We start from the raw sequence: 22,372 nt of genomic DNA, 5'->3' as shown, positions 1-22,372 counted from the left end.
AAAAAAAATGTGGACGTGAGAAAAATAAAGCGTGAAAAAGATTTTGAAAATAGATGTGCATGAAGGCTCTTGATTTTTTTTCTCTTATAAATTCATCATTATACTAAAGCTGTCAATCCTGGCATCGGCATTTCACATCCTGAGGAAACTCTAATGATGGATATTTATGTTGATAAAGCAGTTTTTTTTACAGAACTAATTGATCATGATTTCTTGACAAGATCAGGAGGAAAAATTGAGGCCTTTGAATTTTAGCAGTCGCGCCCAAAACATGTCAATATGTAGTCCCTGAAATTCACCAAACAACTTGAAAGTCATTGAATTTGTTATCCACAAGTGAGAGAGTCGCAGACATTTAACATTTTTTATATTTTCTCTACATGATAAGATTATTCAAGGAAGCACTGCATTTTTATTTAAGAAATCAAGTCTTGGCAGAAAAAAAACAAGACATACCAGTGACAAAAGTTTTGTATCCTGTCTGCCATTCAAAGAAAATATCAATGATTTTTTTTTTTTTTTTTTTTTAACCTATGACTTCAGTAAATACTAGCCTGCTTCATTCTGATTACATAAATTCTAGGACATGGGTCAAATACAGACCAACATTTTGGGAAGTAAGCACAAAATATTCAAGAACCCTTATGGCTCAGATCATTGACCTTTAACACAAATGACTAAAGTACCCAACTGTGTTAGTATCATTTTACAGATTATTTCAGATCAACAACAACAAAATAAAAGGGAATCGTTGCAAAAAAAAAAAAAAATGCCAACCCCATGTTTGCGCTACCAGGAAACTGGCTCCCACAGCAAAGCATGGAGGTGCTGTCACTAGGTGTCAGATATGTTTGCAGGGTAAGGAGAGCTCAGAGTCCCCCCTCTGTCCCTCTGCAGCCTCCCATACAAGTCAAAGCCCCTCCTCTCGTCCTCCGTGTGCCTCAGGTCCTTCAGGCTCACCTGGTTCACAGCCAAGTGCAGGGAACAGAGCACCTGCGGACAAAAGAGGAAATACAAAACACCTTCGCCCCTAGATGTGGCAGTGGGCCAGGGATGAGGTGCCTGTTACACACCCTGCCACAAACCCAGACATGCACAGAGTCACACAGACAAACACAGTATTTTCTTTCTCTTTCTGAAGCACCGCACACATGTATCAAAGAATATTCTTTTATTATGAAATATTACCAACACATTAAAAAAATTTAACAAACAGCCAGCTGGTACTTCATAAAGCCAACACTCCACAGCTGGGTAAAGCTTCCACCAAATTTTAATATTCTAAAAGGTTTTGTTAGTAATGCCCAACGAGTAAATTAATAATCAGTAGCACATTTACCTAAAGTGAGTAAAAAGAAGTTATACAATAACTACAAAAAATTCCTATAGAATTAGAGACAAAACGAAGCTGTCCTATCTCTATAACAGTACCTCAGTCATGCATTAACAGCAGGCAGGAGTCCCACCTCAACAATGTGCTTTCATCTAATAACATGAGGTTTGCTAGTTAAGTAAGCACCTGCAGCACTTCATATCCATCTCAAAATGATGAGATATACAATTTCAGACCTTTCTAGATCAGTATAATAAGCCAACTAAACAAGTGTGTCCCTTCTTTGGAACAAAACCAATCAAACAATTCTAATATCCCCATAGTTCTCTCGCTCATTGCGCTCCAATCCATCGCTGCCTTTATCAGAGGGGAGTGTGTGTGGCTGTGTTGTGTGTACGCTTGCTGTCACAGAAGAGCTGTATTCAGGCTTTTGGGAAGTCTTACCCTCTCTTTGTCCAGAAGACCCTCTCCTTTGACACGTAATATAACCCTTGGCAGAGACTCCTAATGCAGGTGGCCCCCACAACTGGCCTCTCATTGGTCGGCTTTTAAAGTAGGCATGACTCCATTGTTGAGGCTTTTCTCAAGCCCGTGAGAAAAGTCCCGAGGTCAGAGTGAGACTGCGAATGCATGCTTGTCTGCCACCATGGTAACCAGATGTGATGGGATGGTAGCCATGGTAACCTATAATCCTTATTTCCCATAACGCTTCTATCCGCGCATGCATTGCAAAACAAACTCATTGTTACTTCTTACCTATGTTATTTTGTTAGCGGTGTGTTATTTGAATTTGGAGTGTTGGGAAGCTTAAAGGTATTTTACATACTAATCTCAATGAATAAGAACAAATATCTACATACATTTTGGTGACATGGGGAAAAAAGCAAGCGCTAAAAACACTGAAATTGAAGACCTACGTCAAAGCAGCAAACAATGAAAAAAATAAACAAACAGACCTAGTAAAATTAGTACTTCAGCGATATTCTTACAAAAAACAGGAGAGTAAAAACAGAGAGACATTCTGGTGAGAACAACAACAGATTGGTAAATGAGTCCATGGCCCAAGGAGCCAACACTACAGGTGGCTGTGCGGAGAGGAAGTGGAAGTAGAAAATTGTTGCCGTCCCTTTTGGTCCCCATGTTTGATGTGCAGTGGTTACAGCGCAGACAAGAAGCTGGTGAATCTAACACCGTGCCCCTATGCCCTTCCTCCCCAGATGCCGCAGAACCGCAAAATTATAGGTGGTTGACACAATATAGGTCAGCTACAGAAGGAGAGAGGGAGACAGAAAGTGTCAGAGCAGGACTGAATATAAGATGAACCCAATATAACACCCTTATAGTCAAGAAATGAGGGAAAAAAAAAACAAATTAACTGCCAATGGTATTCATTTAGACAGCAGATTCTTTCCATATAACAGTTTTTGTAATGGAGCATGCAAATATAATGGGCGCACCATTTGCCTGGCTGGAAAACCACCAGACATTACGGCATTATTATGATGTTTGTGTCAGCTGAGACAAAAGGAACACAGAGCAATAGTACAGAAGTCATCAGTCATGGAGGTCTGAGATGCCTCACCGCCTACACTTTGAGCGTCACTGTGTCACATGAGTCATATAACACTATTGTGCCCCAGAGTGGTACAGCAGCCAAACTGGCCTCAACTGAGGCATAATCACTCACCAGAGCCAGCAGAGTGATGCCCGCACCGGCGAAGGCAGCAATGTAGAGATCATAGGTCATTCGGTACTGATAGAAAGAGGTCAGAGTCAGTGATGATAACACGGCCACTTCATTTCATGTCAGGGAAGCTGTAGAGCTCTAGAGCTGACAGCAGAACCTGAATCATTTCTTTTTACTCACCTCTCTGGTCTTGCAAACAGAGGACAGAGTCATGCCACAAGCTTTCCCCGGCACTGCATTCCATGGCAGTAGCCCTGTTGGACATTTCATTTCATTATCAGTACAGCCTCTTATAGGCAGACAAGATGAAGTAAATGTATTTTGTGCAAGAAGCCAGTAACACAGGGATATATAGAGATTGCCGCAAATGGGTTTCTGCTCACCGTATTGCCTGGCATCAACACAGAGCTGGTTGATACTCGCCGGGGTCTCAGTCAGAACGTCAATGGTGTGGCAGGTGGCGTCCATGTTGTAGAAAAAGTAGACGGGCAGCGCGGAGAAGGCAAACACCAACAGCCACAGTACAGCGAGTACATATGTCACCACTATAAACTACATATGGAGGAAGCAGAATAAACACTTCAGTCAGTTTTCATATTTATGGGAACTCACTTTAGCACCCACTGATGCTGCATTCATTTTCTTCTTATTAGCTCTCCTTGTTATCTAACCAACTATTCTCTTCTCTCTTTGGTCCACTCCCACCTTTTTTTTAAGATCTTTCCCCAGTGTTTAATACAGACAACTCATACACACACTGTACGCTTATCTTTGCATGTCCCCGAAGGTTTTAGCAGCCTGAAGATTTTCGGCTCAGCACCCACCAGGGAGTGATATGTGTACTAATCCCGCCCAATCTCCAACCCTCTTTACTAGTCCCACTCTTGGCCTCTCACCGAGGAGCTGAGGCAGCGGCCGCACATGGTGCTTCTGAACTCTCCAAAGGTTTGTTTGGCAGCACTTGTGGTGTAGAAGCCCTCAGCCAGCAGCACGATGCAGTAGAGGAAGAAAAAGGAGGCCAGACCATAGATAACATACTGGAAGTACAGAATGCTGAGAGGAGGAGAAAAACAGTCAACATGCAGGGCTGAAATAGTACAGCATGCATGCAAAGCCATTATCTGAATAGAGACTGTTGTTTAGTGACTGTATCATAGAAATCCTGTGGCAAGGTTGAAAGGATGGCCTAAAGGTCACTCATTAATGATTGAATGATGGAACGCTCAGCTGGGCCACTTACATGTAGGCGAGGGTAATGTAGTCCTGAAGGTTGCGGGCAAAGTAGGTCTCGATGAGTCTCTCTGTCTCTGTGAGTGCCTGGTGCCCACAGCCACAGAACAGGGCAATGCCAGAGAAACACAGCAGTGTGGCTACCAGGGAGCAGTATGGCACCCCACCCAGGCAACGCATACAGCAGTCATAGCAACCTGTTTGTCAGACATGGATGTGCAATGATGCTTTTAGATGATAGACTGACAATCATGGAAATAGCATCTATGTTTCCACTAAGAAAACAGCCAAGAGTTTTTAGAGAGTGAGAGGGTGAAAAGGTCAGAGAAAATTGGGCTGGCATAGGTCATAAATTGCTTTCGAATGCGTAACATTGCAAGTGCATGGTACACGCTGTAGTCTAAAGGGATAAACCGATAAATCAAAATGTTGAAACTGCAATATGGCCAAGTGCAATATCCAAATTGCAGAAGCTGAATGTGTGACAAAATACCATTACATCTCAAGTATTGTGGTTAGGGATGCATGATAATACTGGCATGTCATCGTAACGCCAATATTGGCTTTAAAATGAAATACAGGTATTGGGCCTGTAGCTATTGTCAGGGTTGTCTCTGGGAGACCATCATCCACACCTGGATGAATCTTTTTGTTTTACATAACCTTGGTTGAAGAAATTTTCGTATTTTGACCAATGAATGTCTACATTTTGAAAAGCTAGTGGGCCATCATGATGGGGCATTTCATTATCATGAACATGTTAATTCCACTACAGGAGAGACATGATGTTTTCTGCAATTAGGAGGGAAAATGTGCAAATATCATTAAATGTATTTGGCCAAATAAGTTAGAAGACCATATCAGATATTAGCAAAAAATCCAATATTTGCGATCCCTAATTATGATGCTACACAGATGCCCCGGCCTAAAACTCATATTCTCCAGACATAAGAAAAAAAAATGTTTTGTTCAGACCACAGAAAAAAAAAATCATATCATCATTATTTTAGTATTTTATTGTGAATCACATCACAATCACAATATCTGTTAAAATAACTGCAGTTTTTTTTTCACCATATGGTTCAGCCCTAATAATCACACCAGTCCCTGCACTGCCAGCTAGGCTGCTCAGTTCACTTGGTGCTGCTAAAGCTGTGCATTCTCCCTCACAGTCATCTGCTGTCTGAATGGATGCCAACGGCCAAGGGCATAGGGATGTGCTTGCATTGACCTCAGCTCGCACCCTGACTCCATTCACGGTCCAGCATGGAGAGTGTGAGAAAAAGGGGGGGGGGGGGCAGAGAGGAGAGACAGAGTAAAAGAGAGAGAGAGAGGCTGCTTTTGTGACTGCAGAGACAACAGGCTTTGTCCCACAGCATCATGGGGGTACAAGGGCCACCAATGTCAAGCAAACAAAGGCCAGAGGCACCTCAATGCCTGACACAGATACACACTACACACACATATTCACACACAAATGTACACACTGATGCGCTCACACTTCCTTATGGGGAGCCACAGGAACGTGGAAGTGACAATAGGAAGCTGTCTACAGTGGAAGTGGGAGAAAACAAATTTATAAACAAACAATGCAATTGTGTACATGTGTGCCATTATTTGCATGATGCGCGCGCACACACACACACACACACACACACACACACACACACACACACACACACACACACACACACACACACACACACACACACACAATGGTAGTAGACAGACTGTGGTTGGTACCATTACAGTAAGCACAGATGGTGGGAGGGGCAAGTAGATAGCTCTTTAATTGGACACATGTACTTGTTGGCTGTGTGTGTATGTGTGTGCATGTGTGTGTATGTGTGAGACACAAAGAGACACCAACTGTGCGATCAGTCTGTCATCCAGATTGCGTAATAATACTACAGCATGGAAGAGGCAGTTGAAATGGAGATAGTCAACATAAAAACGTTAGAAAACTGACAGATTACCTCCATTCAGTCCCATCACACTGGGAGAGAAGTTAGATGGAAGTTGTTCAATTCTCTGTAAGCACTACTACACTTTTGACCACCAAGAAGTACAAGCAACCTAATTTTAGGCACATTATCCGGAACATACAAAATTATCTGACTACTTATTACTCTATGAGATTCACCCAATGCCAACTAACTCCAATTAATGACATCAGCAGCCAAACAAACAGGTGCAGCACTTACTCTGGACCAAAGCAGACTGGAGTCTCTCGATTGTGACTCAAATGAAAATATAGGCTTAGTTTTCAACAGAAATGCACAGCTGAAGCGAAGTTCGCTCCTTTGAAATTGAGAAAGATTGCGGCTGAAAGCAAATGCGACAAGGCTCCTCTGAAAGTAGCCCTGCCATCTCAAGCATGAAATAAATCTCATAATATCAGTGGAGCATCAGCCGGTGAGTAGCCGTCCTCTAAACTGGGGAGGAGGGAAAAAAAACTTGCAAACTTTTGATGCCCTCTTATAAACCCGTTCGTATCATGGTGCAATCGCATAAAACAGAAAAACAGACTTGATAGTGTGGAGTAAAGGAAAGACAATTAAAAGTAAGTGTCGTTTGGCTGCGTTTTCTTACCCATGTCTGGACGGATGCGTTCAGGACTTGTTGGCTACTGCTGCTTGCACTGCAGCTGCTCCACTGATAATATGCGCAACTTGTCTTCGTCCCCCGTATATCAATCTCAACTCGCTTTCTGTTCCCCCAACAATGGACAGACCCGCTGATGACTGCAAGTCCAATCTTAAAGAAACAATGTCGCTTTTCAATGAACTGCGGGCCCGGGTTCAAGGCGGAGAATAATGAGGAGGTCAAGGTTTCTTGAGCTTGCAGAAATTTACTTAGTTCATTGTTAGTGCGCAGCAGCAGCAGCAGCCGCAGCAGCAGCAGTCATTTGCATAGGAGAGCGCTGGCATAAGAGAAAAATCTTTTATTTTCAGCTACCTCTGCTGTGAGTTGATCATCTCAACCCCCTGCAGGGCATACAGTCCACGGTTTGCCAAGGCCTTTTGTTTTTAACAGCTACCCTGGAGTGGCAACATTGTCAGCGTGATAAATAAAACGGAATGAGAAACAGGCCGTGGATCATGCAGATGAGACGCCGTGTGCCCATGAACAGCGAAGGTGATGTGTCTGTGGTTAGAAAACATGAAGAGGATACAAGGGCCCCTGCACAGGAGTCAGGTGATGCTCTCCGGTGAGGAAATGATGTGCATGCCATCTGTTATTGATCGCCTGAAATATCCTCTCATGTATTTGGTGTAATACTGACAAATGAGGTACAGTAATTTTATTAGCACCATTAAAATGAGCTTCTTTGAGAAAAAAAAGGTCTAATTGAGATTTTTAATTTCATTTTTCTGTAATCTTAAACTAACCCCATTTATCACTGAAATAATCAATTCCGGATTTGGCTCAGTGCTAATTTCTCTGTCAGTATGAACTCATGCAACCTCGTACCCCCATATCAAATCTGATGCGTCACTAAATAAATAAATAAATAAATCAAATAAATAAATAAAACAAAACAAAATTAAATAAAATTAAATAATAAAAAAAATCTGATCAAAATGATGTCATGTAGCTATTCATATATATTGACCAGAGCAACATGCATGGGAATCAGAGCCAGCAGATTTAACACTGACGGCCTGTTAGTTGAGTGACTGTCCTCTGATTCATCTCCGCCCTCTGGCCAAATACCAGAAATAATTAAAGAGGTAGAACTGGTTCCCTGGATGTCCAGTAGATGGCAGACTGTCTCCTGTCGAGGCATGTTGGGCTGGAAGAGCCTTATTTCAATCTGCTATGTATTCCAGAACACTATAGGTTTCTTTTAGAGAAAATGAAACTGAATTGTGCTTCTGAAGTGTGGAGGATTCAGTGTGAGAAAAAATGTGAGACACTTCATTAACCAAGGACATATATATATATATATATATATATATATATATATATATATATATATATATATATATATATATATATTTTTTTTTTTTTTTTTTTTTTTTTTAATAACCACAGACCTGGTCTGTTTTTAATAGATTTAATAGTTTTTAATAGAATAGACTCTGCATGCTTAGTTTCATACCAATATTTGTGCAACAATATAAGCCTTGTTTTCATATGCTGAATATCTTAATTTGTAATTGGACTTTTTTTTTTTTTCATTAGTTTAGTAAACCTCACAACACAGGACAGATAGATAATCCATCTGATTTTCTGGGCAGCTATCTCAGATGATCAGTGGGACACCTCATGTTCACCAGTGTTAGGAAGCATTAACCAGCTTGTTGTACATGCTGGTTCAAAGGCATGGAGATTCAGGTTTTCTTTTTTGCTCCCACTTTACAAGGTGGATTTGGCAAACAACTTTCTATTGTTTGTAATACCGTACACACATGCCCTTGTGTAACATGTTTGTATCTTCTTGGATTTGTAAGAACAAAGAAAAAGGAGAATATCAACCTTACTTCACATAGAGCAAAGCATGTACTTCGCCTTTGACACCTGATACAAAATGAAACATCTGCTTTGCCATTAGCGATTGGGGTGCTGCCAGAAGTGCAACATGCTTCAAAGTTTCACCTCATAGAGAGCAGTGCAGCAACAGTCTTCCCCTCCACGTGATTTCATGTTGATTTGCTTTTTAATGCATCACTTAACCCGGTTTGATATCTTATTTGTTTCTCAGCAAACAACTGTACACGGAGGGAGTTAAACAAAGAGCAACCGCTTTTAGTAAGGATTTCTTTGAACACAGTGTGATTTCAGTCCAAACATCTGTCATCAAAGCAGCAAGCCTGTTGGGTTACTAGGTACAGTGCGGCAGCTTTTTTGCCTTTGGGTGAGATCCAACACCGTGTGGGTGAGAAGAGGTGCTACAAGGTAACAAGAGTGAGGCCGTGACTTGAGATGGTGGTGTGCCTTCCCTCTGCCGCCTCTCACCTGTCCCCACAACCCCTCTCCCCTCCGGTGGCCTTCTCTCCCTCCCAAGGAGCAGCCTTGGGATACTTTCATCACCTCCCCACCAGAGGAACATTAAACCCTTTTGTGTCTAAATACCTTAGGCTCCCCATCACTCAAAGTGGGAAATCTGAGAAAGGCCCAATCAAATTAGCAAACCATTACCCCAGTCCTCAGCCCTGCAGATTGTTTCTTCTCGTGGCAGGGGTCATGGAGAGTAATCCCTCCAGATAAAGACGACTGTTACTGCTCTTTCAGAAATGTCCTGCAGTAATATGATTTGATCTATGAAGGCCAATCTTGCATGTCACAGTATCAAAATATGTTGTTTCACAGATACCAGGATGTGACTCTAAAGTCTTCAGGATGCAGGTAACGTCTAACACTTGACTCATAAGACTTTGTTTCCTTGTTACTTAGAAGAAGGTTTATCAGATTTAGCAAAACAGATCAACGTTTTTTTCATTCCATTTTTCATTTTATAGATTACCAAGATAACTGTTGATAAACCTGTGATTGCACTGTGTATCAGAATAATTCAAAGAATTCAGGCATGGAAATACATGAAGCCTTACACAAATATTGAAAATGTATTTAATTCACAGGCTGCTTTCATACTTGACACTGTACAAACAAGGATTACACAGTGTTTGCTTTAGTCTGTTACTCATCAGAGTAATATTTTTCTATTTTCTGGAATCTCATTCTCCCCAATCTGTCCTGTCTTGTTCTGTCGTGGACTTCTTTTCTTCTGTTTCAGGTAAAAAACAGCTGTCGCCACAAATAGACAGATGGAAGTCAGCATCATACCCAGACCTACGAAGAATATCAGCTGAGCAGATCCGGTAGTTCTCTCCTCCATATCACAGATGGGTGCCTCCGCGGGGGTCGGTGCCAACCTGTAAGGCAGAGACCTGGGCACGCTGTCCAGGTGGCAAGGCTCCATGGTCTCATTGACCAATAGATTAACCCAAACAGTGGTGTGGAGCGGAGCTGGTTTCCCACCATCACTGACAACAATGAACAGGTGATGCATTCCCAGGTCTGTCCCTAGCAGACGCTGAGCTAATGTGATATTCCCTGACCTTGAGTCCAACCGGAAGGGGCTGCTGTGGTGGGCTGGCTCTCGTGCCGCAATGGTGTACGTAATCTCCGAATTTAGTCCTGAGTCCTCATCAATGGCATAGATTTTCGTTACCATGGTACCTGCCACAGTTGCTGGAGAGACTGTCAGGCAGGACAGGTTGCTGTTGGGAAGGATCACTTTTGGCTGGTTATCATTGATGTCCTCCACAAAGATAGTTACTCTGGCAGTGGAGGTCAAAGCAAAGGGGCGCCCATGATCGCTGGCCAGCAGGTGTAGTTCATAGCGGTCCTCTGTCTCTCGGTCCAAGTTGGTGGTGCAACGCAGTGTCCCCTGGGCGTTGTCCACAACAAATGGTCCACTGCTATTTACAACACGAACCTCCGTGATTCCATTCTCCCCTTCGTCTAGGTCTGTCACCCCCACCTTACCCACCTGTGCAAGCAGTGCTACATTCTCAGGGATGAAAAAGATGAAGTGTGGGCTTAGGAAAAGTGGTGCATTATCATTCTGGTCCAGAACGTGAATGGATACTGTGGCCACTGACTCCAAGGGAGGGGAGCCGCTATCTCTCGCCAGCACAGTGAGTGTGTACACATCCTGCTGTTCCCTATCCAGTGAGACTGACACAGACAGTTGGCCTGTCACATGGTCCATTTTAAACTTGGGGGATGTATGTTGGCCCAGCCTATATGTGACCTTGCCATTGCGCCCACTGTCTGCATCTGAAGCCCTGACCCTCAGCAGTGACACACCTGGAATGTTGTTCTCTTCTACCTCCAGTTGGTAGTGAGACTGGAGGAAATGTGGGGCATTATCATTGACATCCACCACTAGCACCCTGATCTCTTGCCTAGAGCGTGTGCTCACAAATCCTTCAGCTGATGGCCTGTGCGCCACTACAGAAATATGATATTCACTTTTCATCTCATAGTCTAAGGGCTTTGATGTTGAAAGAAGATACTTGCCATTCTGCGGGCTTAATATGAAAGGCACTTCTCCCTCAATGTTAAGAGATGTGTGTTTAAAGCTGCTGTCCCCCCCAACCTCTAAAACAGCTAAGACAGTGGGGGGCTGGTTCTCTGGTAACACCATAGTCTGGTTTTGATGCTCTGCTATGAACCCGATCTTTATCGCTGGCACTTGGCTTGCCGTGGGGAGCACAGATATGGTTACCTGAGTGTCTGCTGGGGGGCAGTGATGGCTGCTAGCTAACACTTTCAACACCAGCTCCTCGGGACTGTCACTCCGGAGGTCCTGTGTAAGTGTGATGTGCCCAGTGTGGCTGTCCAGGCTAAAAAGCTGCTTGGCCCGCTCAGAGACCTTGGGACTGAGTGAGTAAACGATGGCAGCGTTGGGGCCTAAATCTGGGTCTATTGCTCTGACCTGAGTCACCACTGTGTCTTTGGGGGAATCCCCAGGGATGGTGACTCTGTGATGGCTGTCAGGGCTAAAGCTCGGACAGTTGTCATTAACATCAGTCACCTTGACAGTCAGAGTCACTGTAGCACTTAAAGGTTCTGGACCACAATCAGTGGCCACCAGTGCCATCTGATACTGATCCTGAGTCTCTCTGTCTAGAGTCCTTTCCACAACCAACATAATGACAGGACCCTCTTCCACTGTTAAACTGAAAACCCCATCAGAACCGTCTAGGTGGTACTGTAACTCTCCGTTACGGCCAACATCCCTGTCCTGGGCCTGGTCATCCATAAGGAAACTGGTCCCTACGGTCACATCCTCAGGCACACTCAGGCGAATATCACTGTTTTCAAAATGAGGTGTATTGTCATTGATGTCCTCTATGATCTCAAGAAACTGTATAAGGTCTCCTGAGGGTCCCACAATGGCATTGTGTGGGATAATGCATCCCTCAGCTTTTGTCTCCTCAGGGCAGAGGGCCTCGCGATCCATCTTTTGCTCGGTGGTGTAGAAATCCCCTGTATTTTTGTCCATCCACAGGTAGTCCTGAATCAGGAGCTGGTATGGAGGGGAAAAATGTTTACTAAGTGACCCGACCAGAATGCCGGCCTCCTGCTCCTCGGGAATGGAAAACTGGACAGAACCACATGTGATCTGCCTGAGGTGGACTATAATCAGCAGATTCTAATGGGAGGAAAACAAGGAGTGAGCATTAACTTGAAATAATGTACATTAGCATTAATGTATTGGCTATGATTAGACTCCTTTTGATTTTTTTTTCTTTTTTTTGTGTGTGTGTGTGTTAAACTTGAACCTGACCCAGAATAGAAATTTCCCCAGATAGTAATAAGGTTTAAACGCCTCAGTGAGCTCTTTTAAAAGCAGCGACCATTGTGTAGAGAAAGTAATGTGATGCCTCTCACTTCCATGAGCCAATTACACTAACCCACAGCACTTAACAAAAAGCAAAACAAGTAGTCGGTTTTATAAAAGGAGTATTCACATTTGCACATATTTCTACATGTTTCCAAGTATTCTCCTCTTTTTTCTTTAACGACCATTAAAAGAAGCTGAATGGCTGTCATTTTAATACACTCCATGGCATAAAACAGCATTGTAACTCAATAACTCAAGGACTTTCCAGTGCTACCCCAGACACTCTATCACACCCTCATTATATATGAACTTAATAAAATCGAACAAAGAAAAACAGTTTCACTTTTTTCCACCATCAAAAACGCTCTAACACGTGGCAATGATTTTTTTTTTTTTTTTTTAAAGACCAGATAATCCTTGAATTGTTTTTGATTCACTGACCTGCAGTAGTCCAGTCCAGTTCATATTATCAAGAGTCCCATGGCCCATAGCCCTCACACATGTTACCCAGGTTCCCCACCAGCGACTGAAAGCTGAACACAAAGGCAGGATCTTATACCTGCACCTGTACCAAAGAAAGTAGAATTCATTACATGCCCCTCCTACAACGCTTAACCTTGCATGGCAGCCTGACAAATTGGAGCAAGTCAGTTCAACAGGTTTTCTTGCATGAGATGAGAACATTAATGCTTTGAAGTAAACAATGTAAACATCGGGGTTATTGACTTTAGTTGGCAGGGATTTGCGTGCCGACAGATAAGAAAGTGACTTATCAGTGACCGAAACTTTTAATTGCTTTTGATCGCTGCTGTTTTTCATGGTATTCTCTTCTGTCGTTGCATAAGAGTTGCTGTATTTGTAGACATGACGGCAGTGTCTACAAACACTGCTGGCCACTGTTAACCACATTTTCATAAGCATCAGAGGTGATATTATAATCATTCTAAAGAATATGACTCATATCTGCTAATGCCTTCATTTGCTATATCTAATAGTCTTTTTGTATTCATATAGAGGCATATACTATAGATTATAAATGTCTATTACCTGCTAATATTGTTTCCGTATAGGGTGGCGTGCATGACAAATCCACCTCCACCTGGTGTACCTCATTCTTTCCTGCGATGCCCTCAAGCCCAGACCGAGAGACCGGCCGCTCTTGAGCGACCTCTGTCGCCGTAAAAGGGGACTACATCGTATCGCCACAGGCAGCACAAGGATGATATTTTAAGAGAAAGATGGAGTGAGCGCTAACATGATTTATTCTGGTAATAATGCTGTTTGTTAAATTACATTTTACTCCACTCAGAGGCGGGAATTATAATTATTATTATTATTATTATTGTTGTTGTTGTTGTTGTTGTTGTTGTTGTTATCATCATATTGTGACTTGAATCTTGAAAGTGAATATGAATTGGATTTGACTGTGTCATTATGGGCAGAGAGTACCCTACAATAAACACTCATCATGATGATGGAGAATGGTGAGTGGTCATGAATGATGACTATTTACTCTAAGTTAAACCTATGTCTGAGAGGAAAGGTCTAAAAGAACGCTAATGGATGTGATAAGTCTCAGATGATCAATTTTGGTTTACTTAAACTGAGATTAAGATAGGGACCATGTCTAGATTGTAGCCTATGCTTTCTCGTTCTTTCTGTCCTTATTTCTGTCTTTCTTACTTTTGAAAATCTGGAAAAAGCCTATAAATAGCGCCTCGGTTGCATAATGCTCTATTTCTGGCTTTCTGTCCCATTACGTTTTGCTGTGTTAATAGTTTTCCTTTTACCTACTGTAACTTTCCGCCCACTTCCCCGGCGCCGCTGAAGCGCAGAGGCCGCTCTGGGCGCTGATTGGCTGGTGCGGTCCGCTAGCTGAGCGGGCGTGGAGGGCTTTTAGAATAAACCCAGAGCCCCGCTTGTCACTTTTAAAGTCTATCTGCATCCAGGCACACTGCAAGCTCTGTGTTTTATCCCAGCCCTCAACAATGTCCGCAGAGAGCTCTACAGGTGAGTCTGAACTCTACTTCAGCCATTAGTTTTGTACAGTGATGTGGTAAATGATAAGATGGCAATCAAACGATCACATCCTGACATCATGGCGGAAAATACCGCAAATATGAACTAAACTAGGCTATTAAACTTTCCAAAAGTCTTACTTTATAGTTCTTTCTGATTCATCCATACAGTATTTTAACATCAGTTTGCTATTACACGAAATTCATTTTCAACTTTTAGCACAACTTCTCACATTATTTTACTGTATGCTGTAACCTAACGTTGCATTTCCTGTCATTGGGTATATGCTGCGTTTACGGAACATACTCATTCCTTTAGGTTTCATATTGTAAATATTTCTCGTCTTAGGTATTGCCGCTGCCGCTTTTCCACTGTTGTAATGCGGCGCACCACGTTTTAGTGCTGACATTTTGAGTTGTGTATGTGCACAGAAACATCATTTTGCTATCATTTTTTGTCTATTTTTCTTACTGTTTGCTACTCCAAGGATCTAATTTCCCAAGGGCATAATGAAACTCTCATCTTATTTATGCCCAATAAGGGGATAAACTGTAATAAAAAAAAAAAGATGGTTATGCAGAGTTCACCTGGGTTTACCCTCCACTGCATCACAGGTTTTATGATGGTGCATTAAACTTAAAGAAAATCCTGAAATGTTGCTTTACTGCAAAACCCAAAACACAGAATTTAGAACAATGACTGAATTTACAGGGCATTATTTGTATCACTTTAGCCTTTAGTCAGGATGTTTTACAGGCTATTAGTTTTTTCTCTCACAGGCATTTGTTTCTGCTGTAGCGCACTGACATACACTTCAGCTATAGGCTTAATTTTATTTAGTTTTGTACTCATCACCCAGGGGATTAATATCTTTTATAGGTCATCTCAGAAAAACACTGGGATACTCTTAGATTATTTATGTGTGTGTGTGTGTGTGTGTGTGTGTGTGTGTGTGTGTCTGTGTGTATTTCTGATTTCTAAAATACCATAGAAAAATGTTATTTTGTCTTTTGAAGTGATTTCTCTCAAAGCACTGTCACATGTTCCCAGACTTGGACCTTGAACTAGGCGAACTGCTGCAGGAGTTCCAGTGTGTGGTGGAGGAGCTGAAGGCCCCATCCCAGAGCCAACCCCATGCCTACCAGCAGGTCCTGGACCAGGCAAAAAATCGCAGTGCACAGGGGGACGACAGTGGAGTCGAGGACTCTGATTACAGTGAGTAACAAAACCATCACTATAGCACAGTTACTCCTATTGTGTAGCCCTCATTATGATTAAGAAAAGCATTTGCTTGCTCTACAAAGAGGAGAGGGGAGAAGACATTGTTTTGTGCATCTGTTGCTGGCGAGTGAAACTGTGTGAGTCCCTACGGGTGGTGATGGAGCCCCCCCGTATCAGCCCACACCACTGCAGCTTGACACCTTTCATACAAGAGGACACGTCCCCAGACAGATTTAATAAAATGGCTGTTGGCTCCTAACAATAACTGTGGCACTTGAATTAACTGAAATTGTGGTAGAGTCTACAAGCTATCTCCACTAATTGTTTTATTTTTGTTAGTGCTCTTTTATGTTTATACATATTTATGTGATAGAAGAAGCAAAGTGTTTTGCTGCTGCCATGTGCGGTCATTATTAGGACAAGTCGGCCCCCACCCTCCACCCGAGAAGCCCAGTTGAGAAAGCTCACTCTGCATAGTCAGTAACAGTACATACACCAGGCTTTTACCTCCATTTTATTGCATATTGCTATCTATGATTATGTGCAGCTCCTGGAGTGTGTTAGATTGCTGTTGTTGTTGTTGTTGATCATTTCCATGGTCTGGCCTCAGTTTTTCTCTGTGTTCTTTCACTTCCCTCGCTCTCGCTCTCTCTTCCCCCAGGCAGCGAGGCTTCTTTTGGAAACAGTTTGAACACCAGCGAGGAGGAGCTTCACACAGCAGGCATAATGCTGGCACCGAAAGGTACTAGAGGCTTCCATGAGCCTATCTTCATGCAGATAGCCCTCGCTCTTACAGTGATTGCTATCACTATTACTGTGATCACTATCGTCGTCACACAAAAACCCCGTACATTAACATGGGAGCTCTTTTGTTTTTACACAACAAAGCCAGGCTGCTGTTACTGGGGTGTCTCTGCTCCCACCATGGTGCCCCCCTTCCTGTTTCCCTGCAGGGCCTATTTATGCTCTTATGCAGGTTTGCAAGTAACTCAGGTGTATGCGCATGAATGAATGATTGCTGTTGTATTGGGGGGAAATGTTCAATCTCAATAGCTGAAAACATAGGAAGGTGAGGAGCATGTGTCAGTCACTCTGTTTCTGTTAATACAGCATACCCAAAGACAGTTACAACAGAGATCCCAGTGGGTTCAATGGGGTTTTTGTCAAACTTCAGGGATTTATGCAGCCTAAGATGAGTTTTATCACAGTTTGTAGAAAAGAGGCTGTTTTTCCAGGCCAAAAAGAATTTCAGTCCATATGTAATTCTGGGAGTTAGATTAGCTTTCAGCTTTCAGTCCAAAGGAAATACCACTTCACTGAGCTGCATTTCTCCACAAAAATGTTCCACTGCTCTCCTCTTTTTTTTTTCTCAAATCCCCTTTCTTTCTATCCTCTTTCTTCAGCCAAACTGGGAGACACAAGGGAACTTCAGAATTTTATCGACAGCTTGGACCGGGAACTTGCTGGTGCGTATTTAAGAGAATTACACCCGCTATCAGTCAATCTTCTCCTCATTTCTTTATCACTTAAGCCGACAAGCCACAAGGCTACAGTCAGTAATAGTGTCTGAAATGCTGACAAAGCATATGTTTGTTACACATTGAGATACATAATGCGTAGTAGCCACCATGTTTGTGCCCTGTAGTATCCCCCTTTATCTCTGAGTACCTCTTGTGTGTAAATGCCATGTCTGGGGACTCAGGTGGACTATCTGCAAGCCCTTCAGTGATAATAGCACACTAGAGTACATGAGCACCATGTTCCCGCTATCAGGGTTAAGGCAGTGGTGTTTCAGAGGCCTGTGCACACATGCATAGCCAAACACACACAGACATACACACACAAACACAAAACACGCATCCGGCGCTATCAGTGCGCTTGACGCGCAGAGAAGTGCTGTTCCACATGAATCATAACTCCCCCGGCATCTTCACAAGGTTTCTGCACACTAATGAACGTGTGTGTGTGTGTGTGTGTGTGTGTGTGTGTGTGTGTGTGTGTGTTCATATGCATTTGTGGCTCTTCTCTTATTCTGGCTACTAAGCGTTTGGAGTTTTCTCTCTCTGACAGAGATGTGAACAGAGAGAGAGCCACGTGGAGGGGGAGAACAGGCCAGGGGCGACGTGGCTGGCTACTGCCGAGCAGACAGGCAGATCTAAACCAGAGCAGATCTGAGGGAGCAAACGCTCCCTCGGCTGCTCCAGGGGAAAAGGTTAACATCAGGAATTAAAAGGGCATTCTGTTCCAAAACACAAGAACACCATCGGACCCGTGGCAACACCGCATCCACTCAGCAAGACAACGTCCCTGCAGCATCAAGTCCAGGATGTGTGACATATTCAGAGAGTAGACAGAGCTTCCATCTGTCAGGGAGCATGAGACAGGGCCGTCTAGGGAATAGAGGGCCTGTTTTTACCATATTTGAAATTCGCTTACGTATAGTGCCAATGAAGGGCCTTAAGTCCTGACTGACATATTTTGTCTCATTCGCAATAAGATTTAAACAAATTCCACATGATTGAGTTCAGATGTAATGTGTGACATCAAATGGCTTTTATACTCTGGAGTTACTCAATGTACAGATGTGAATATTCTTGTTTGATATTGTAAAGTTTTGTACAGTTTTAGACATCTAGATCTGAAGAAGTCACATATCAATAAAATTATTTCTTGATTGTGTTTGGTACCATATTTGATTTTTTTCCCCCTTGATTATCCTTTTAAATACAACACCAAATTGAATTTGGTTCCAGATTAATTTCAGTCAGGGACCACTGGCTTTGCTGATGACATCTGACTCTCTACTAGAGAGCACAGTTTTGAGTATCTTAGGTTTTTCTAGCTGCGGACAAATGATATTCAATGAGCCTACACCTTCCCCATCTACAAAATCAGGTAGCGCTAGTGTCATAACACATGTCTCTGGACCAGTCATCCTTTCCTCTTTGTTAGTAGCTTTGCTTCCTGTCTGCCACTTCTGATTTTGCAGTGAGTTTCACTTCTACCACCAGATCAGGAAATCCACAAATACAGCTCAGACAGTGGCTGAGGACAGCTTAAGTCGGGAAGTGCGTCATTTGTGCTGATAGTATAACAATGCTCATTTAGTCTTTGTTTTGTAATTCTTGTCAGGGGCTTTGAATCTGCTATACATTTATTACCACAAATCCTGGCTTTGAACGGAGGACGGAAAGTCTTGTTTTTCTTTGTCTGAGTCGCCCATAAAAGACCATCTTTAGGAGCTTGCCAACTCTTGTTTATCCATCATAGTTGTGTTCCAAATGTTTATCTTTTGCTGTCATTTCATCACAGCATCAGGTCTAGTGGATGTCATGTATAAGTCTACGAGTATCTCCTCACTGTTGTCAAAGCAACACGGCTTAGAGGAACAGACGAGGCTGGGCTGGATGTTGTGTGATTTTTAGTTGTGTCTTGTGATTTTACATTGACTGACATCAGCAAAAAACAATCCGAGTGATGTATGCAAAACAATTTTTTTTTCTGTTGCTAAGGAAGACAGTGTAAATACGAGAGTTGAGGTAAGGATGAAACTGAATGAAGAAGTAACCAATAGCCGATTGTCACACCGTCTTAGTTACACAGCTTACTGGAATCACACAGAATCACAAGCACAGCATCCTCTGGTCAGGCGACTCAGATGTTTTCAGAGTGTCGGTGGTGAAAGCTTTGAGGATGACAGCCTGTGAAATGTTTCTGTCTTGGCACCAAGTCACTTGGGGTTGGTGGTTTACTGAACTGTCAACGTTTTCTCCTCGATATCCCACAGCAGTGGCTTGATATAACCCATCTTCCATACCACTGGCCGTGATGACGCATTATGGGAAAAAATTGTTTGCATAAAAGTTGAAGCAGCAGCAATGGCCGGAGGAAAGGAAGGCCGAAGATTTAACACACTCTTCCTTGTCTGTTTATGTCTTATTAAAAGACACTTTGTTCATGGAGTTCACTTCCCCTCTGAGCTCTGGCCAACCATTTAACCCCTCTGACCGGGACGGGACTTGGCACTGGTCTCGGGAGAGAGGGGAAGTGGGACGGGGAGGGGGGACGGGTGACGGGGCGGCTAGGGGACAAGGGTAATGCTCTAGGGACGGCGAGAAAGATGAGGTGAGAGCTAATTAACTTAAGACTTCCAGATGTACTGTAAAACAGAGAAGAATGATGAAAGCAGGGAGTGACAAAAAGAGAAAGCGAGAGTGCTCAGACAATAGGGAGCTGTGCAGGGGTGGTATAGGGTAACGTCCTCCTGCGTTGTCTGTTCCACTTAGAGAAAGAAGGGGATGACTGATTGAGGCCACAGCTGTTCAGGAATGTAACAAACAAAAAGTTTGCTCCGACACAAGGAAACTTCCCTCGGTTTCACAAACGAAGGGCACATCCTGTTTTGAGAGGAGATGCGAGGAGACTGAAGGGGAAGAGCTGCAGTAATGCAGGAAACACGACGGTCAAGTGCAGACGAGGCTGAAAGGCATTTGCTTGGAACGCTAACCCCTCTGCCGTTTTCCCAGGGTGCTTTTCTGTTGTATATTTCAGATGTGTCGCTCTGTATCAGGGCCTGACACAGTTAACACACACCTCTGATCCACATTGTCATTTCATTGTAGTAGAAAAAAACCCCACTGGTAGCTAATTACGCTGTATCATTATCATCATCTGTAGATGAATTGCTTTTCAGTGGGACCTGATATATCAGTTTGTCATGTGGGACAACCTCCATATTGTTTATCTGTTAATTACTTTAGGACTTGCATTTGATTGGCAGCACATGAAAGTGAGGGGCCAATATGTCAGCCTATTCGCCTTGTTTATCGAGATGTAGACGCAGAAAATGATGGATGAGTCAAGTTCATTAGCTGGCAAATTGAAATGAATTTATATTATCACGAGACAGGAGAATGGTCTTAAGAGATGAAGACATAATAAAGATTATGTTATGCCCCTTACAGCTCTCACCTATAGGCTCTGGTGTCTTGGTAATAAATGTCAAATAGACTTAATATCTTTACACGCAGTGCTGGCTTGTTTTTAGCTAGTTAGCAACCTAATGAAGATGTAATTGGCTATAGCAGAAAGGAGACACTTGTTATTATCAGACAATGAGTAAATGAACCAGGGATACGGCCTGTGCATCGAGGCTATCATGGCCAAGATGAGCACAGTATGCAGAGCACGCAACGCACTGTCATCTGCCTGATGAGAGAGCGTAGCAATGTCTCTCCCTAGAGAGCTCCCCAAATGGTCTAGGCTAACAACACTCTCCCAAGGAATTAGCTGGTCCAACCACCCCACACCCCCCCAGTGCACTGAATTGTCAGATCCTGACTGGGTCTTACATAACCGAGCCCAGTCCCGGAGCCAGGATCAAGGATTCAGATCACTGCTTTGTTATTGCTGCAGAACTCACAGCTCACAAAGGCCTGGATGAGGGGACTTGAACCATAAAAGGATTTGGTGGGGTGCTGTGAAATAGTATCTCTCACATGACATCATTTCAAAGTCACAGGCGCTATTCAGGTAGTCATTCATCAGTGCCGTACAGCTGTTTTTCAATTAAACTCATAAGGTGACCCAACAGGACAGTAATCAGTGCTCTTACATCAGCAGCAACAGCTCATTTACCGTTCCTGTTTCAAGTAACTGCGAAGTGAGACAAATGCAACTTCCCCATTTATCAGGAAAAACATCATTCTCTTATTTCAAATCCGTCAGCACAATGGAAACATTTGAATGGCCCTTTTGTACGGCACCATGTAAACCAGAGCCTCCGCCTGTAGCCATGCCATTTCCTGTTTAGCTCCCTCTCTCCCCAGACCTCATTGTATGGAACAGGAAACCAGTGGAATTCCTCTCGGTGATGTTCAGTCCCAAAAAATGTGACTCACGCAGCCTTCCCTGGACTTCAAATGAGCCATTACATCACTGCTGACTGGGGATTTCTCGCTGCCACTTCATCCATCCTCTTTCAAGTCAGTCTCGCAGCTTCCTTGAAGTCATTCCTGAGACGCAAACAAATAACATAAAATGTGTCAAAGGGCTCAGAATAGTAGTGCAGCCCTACCGTTGTTTGTGGCCTGCTTCGCTATAAAATCCACTGATACCTGATTTAACTTTTAATTAGCACTTGTGAGCAAACGGGAAAAAGACAAGCTATAAAAAGATGTGCATCAAGCTCTGAAAGCGTCATGAATGTGACAGACCAACAATATAAAATTACCGAATGCCACAGGCTACCTGGTCTGTCTACCAAGTTTCCAAGGTGATAATAGTTTTTCTGTGGAACAGTTCAAAGAAAAAAAAAATCTTCATGATCTGTTTTGCCACCAGAGTATGCTCAGAATCCCCTATAATACCAAGATTGCCTCACGACTGTATTTTCTTCATTTCATTCTGCAGAATGAGGCAATTTCTGTTTACTGAAGTGAACTTTCTTATCGATTAGCTAAAATCTCTATGCCAGGACTGATATTATCTGACAGTAAAACCTGAACCCAAGATGTATTTT

At 43.0% G+C, this 22,372-nt stretch overlaps 3 protein-coding genes and 1 long non-coding RNA gene across 5 annotated transcripts; 2 read left to right on the top strand and 2 right to left on the bottom strand.

Moving 5' to 3' along the window:
• Nucleotides 1-350: 350 nt before the first annotated feature.
• On the bottom strand, nt 351-7,290 carry plp1a (proteolipid protein 1a). Of its 2 annotated transcripts, none has more exons than XM_030061863.1 (7): nt 6,843-7,290; nt 4,261-4,447; nt 3,917-4,073; nt 3,404-3,572; nt 3,201-3,274; nt 3,021-3,086; nt 351-993 (listed from the first exon to the last, which is right to left on the bottom strand). In XM_030061863.1, the coding sequence occupies exons 1-7, from the start codon at nt 6,844-6,846 to the stop codon at nt 835-837; spliced, it is 816 nt and encodes a 271-aa protein (XP_029917723.1). In that variant the 5' UTR covers nt 6,847-7,290; the 3' UTR covers nt 351-834. The 2 variants fall into 2 exon arrangements, with proteins under 2 accessions (XP_029917723.1, XP_029917724.1); XM_030061864.1 differs by lacking the exon at nt 351-993 and adding an exon at nt 1,157-2,598.
• On the top strand, nt 6,158-10,120 carry LOC115366425 (uncharacterized). Its single transcript, XR_003928829.1, has 4 exons — nt 6,158-6,665; nt 7,287-7,461; nt 9,567-9,602; nt 9,991-10,120. It is a non-coding gene; the product is annotated as an uncharacterized LOC115366425 (long non-coding RNA).
• On the bottom strand, nt 9,667-13,704 carry pcdh20l (protocadherin 20-like). The gene is made up of 3 exons (XM_030061862.1): nt 13,660-13,704; nt 13,054-13,177; nt 9,667-12,420 (listed from the first exon to the last, which is right to left on the bottom strand). Exons 1-3 carry the CDS (start codon nt 13,692-13,694, stop codon nt 9,901-9,903), a joined length of 2,679 nt encoding a protein of 892 aa, XP_029917722.1. The 5' UTR covers nt 13,695-13,704; the 3' UTR covers nt 9,667-9,900.
• An 809-nt stretch (nt 13,705-14,513) lies between these two features.
• LOC115366424 (regulator of cell cycle RGCC) lies at nt 14,514-18,538 on the top strand. Its single transcript, XM_030061865.1, has 5 exons — nt 14,514-14,622; nt 15,682-15,846; nt 16,514-16,594; nt 17,256-17,318; nt 17,923-18,538. Exons 1-5 carry the CDS (start codon nt 14,601-14,603, stop codon nt 17,928-17,930), a joined length of 339 nt encoding a protein of 112 aa, XP_029917725.1. The 5' UTR covers nt 14,514-14,600; the 3' UTR covers nt 17,931-18,538.
• The last annotated feature ends 3,834 nt before the right edge of the window (nt 18,539-22,372 follow it).

The sequence above is a fragment of the Myripristis murdjan genome, chromosome 10 (assembly GCF_902150065.1).
Source record: "Myripristis murdjan chromosome 10, fMyrMur1.1, whole genome shotgun sequence".
In the NCBI taxonomy this organism is placed as follows: Eukaryota; Metazoa; Chordata; class Actinopteri; order Holocentriformes; family Holocentridae; genus Myripristis; species Myripristis murdjan.
Note: the sequence above shows the minus strand (reverse complement) of the source record. Positions and strands in the feature narration are given on the sequence as shown.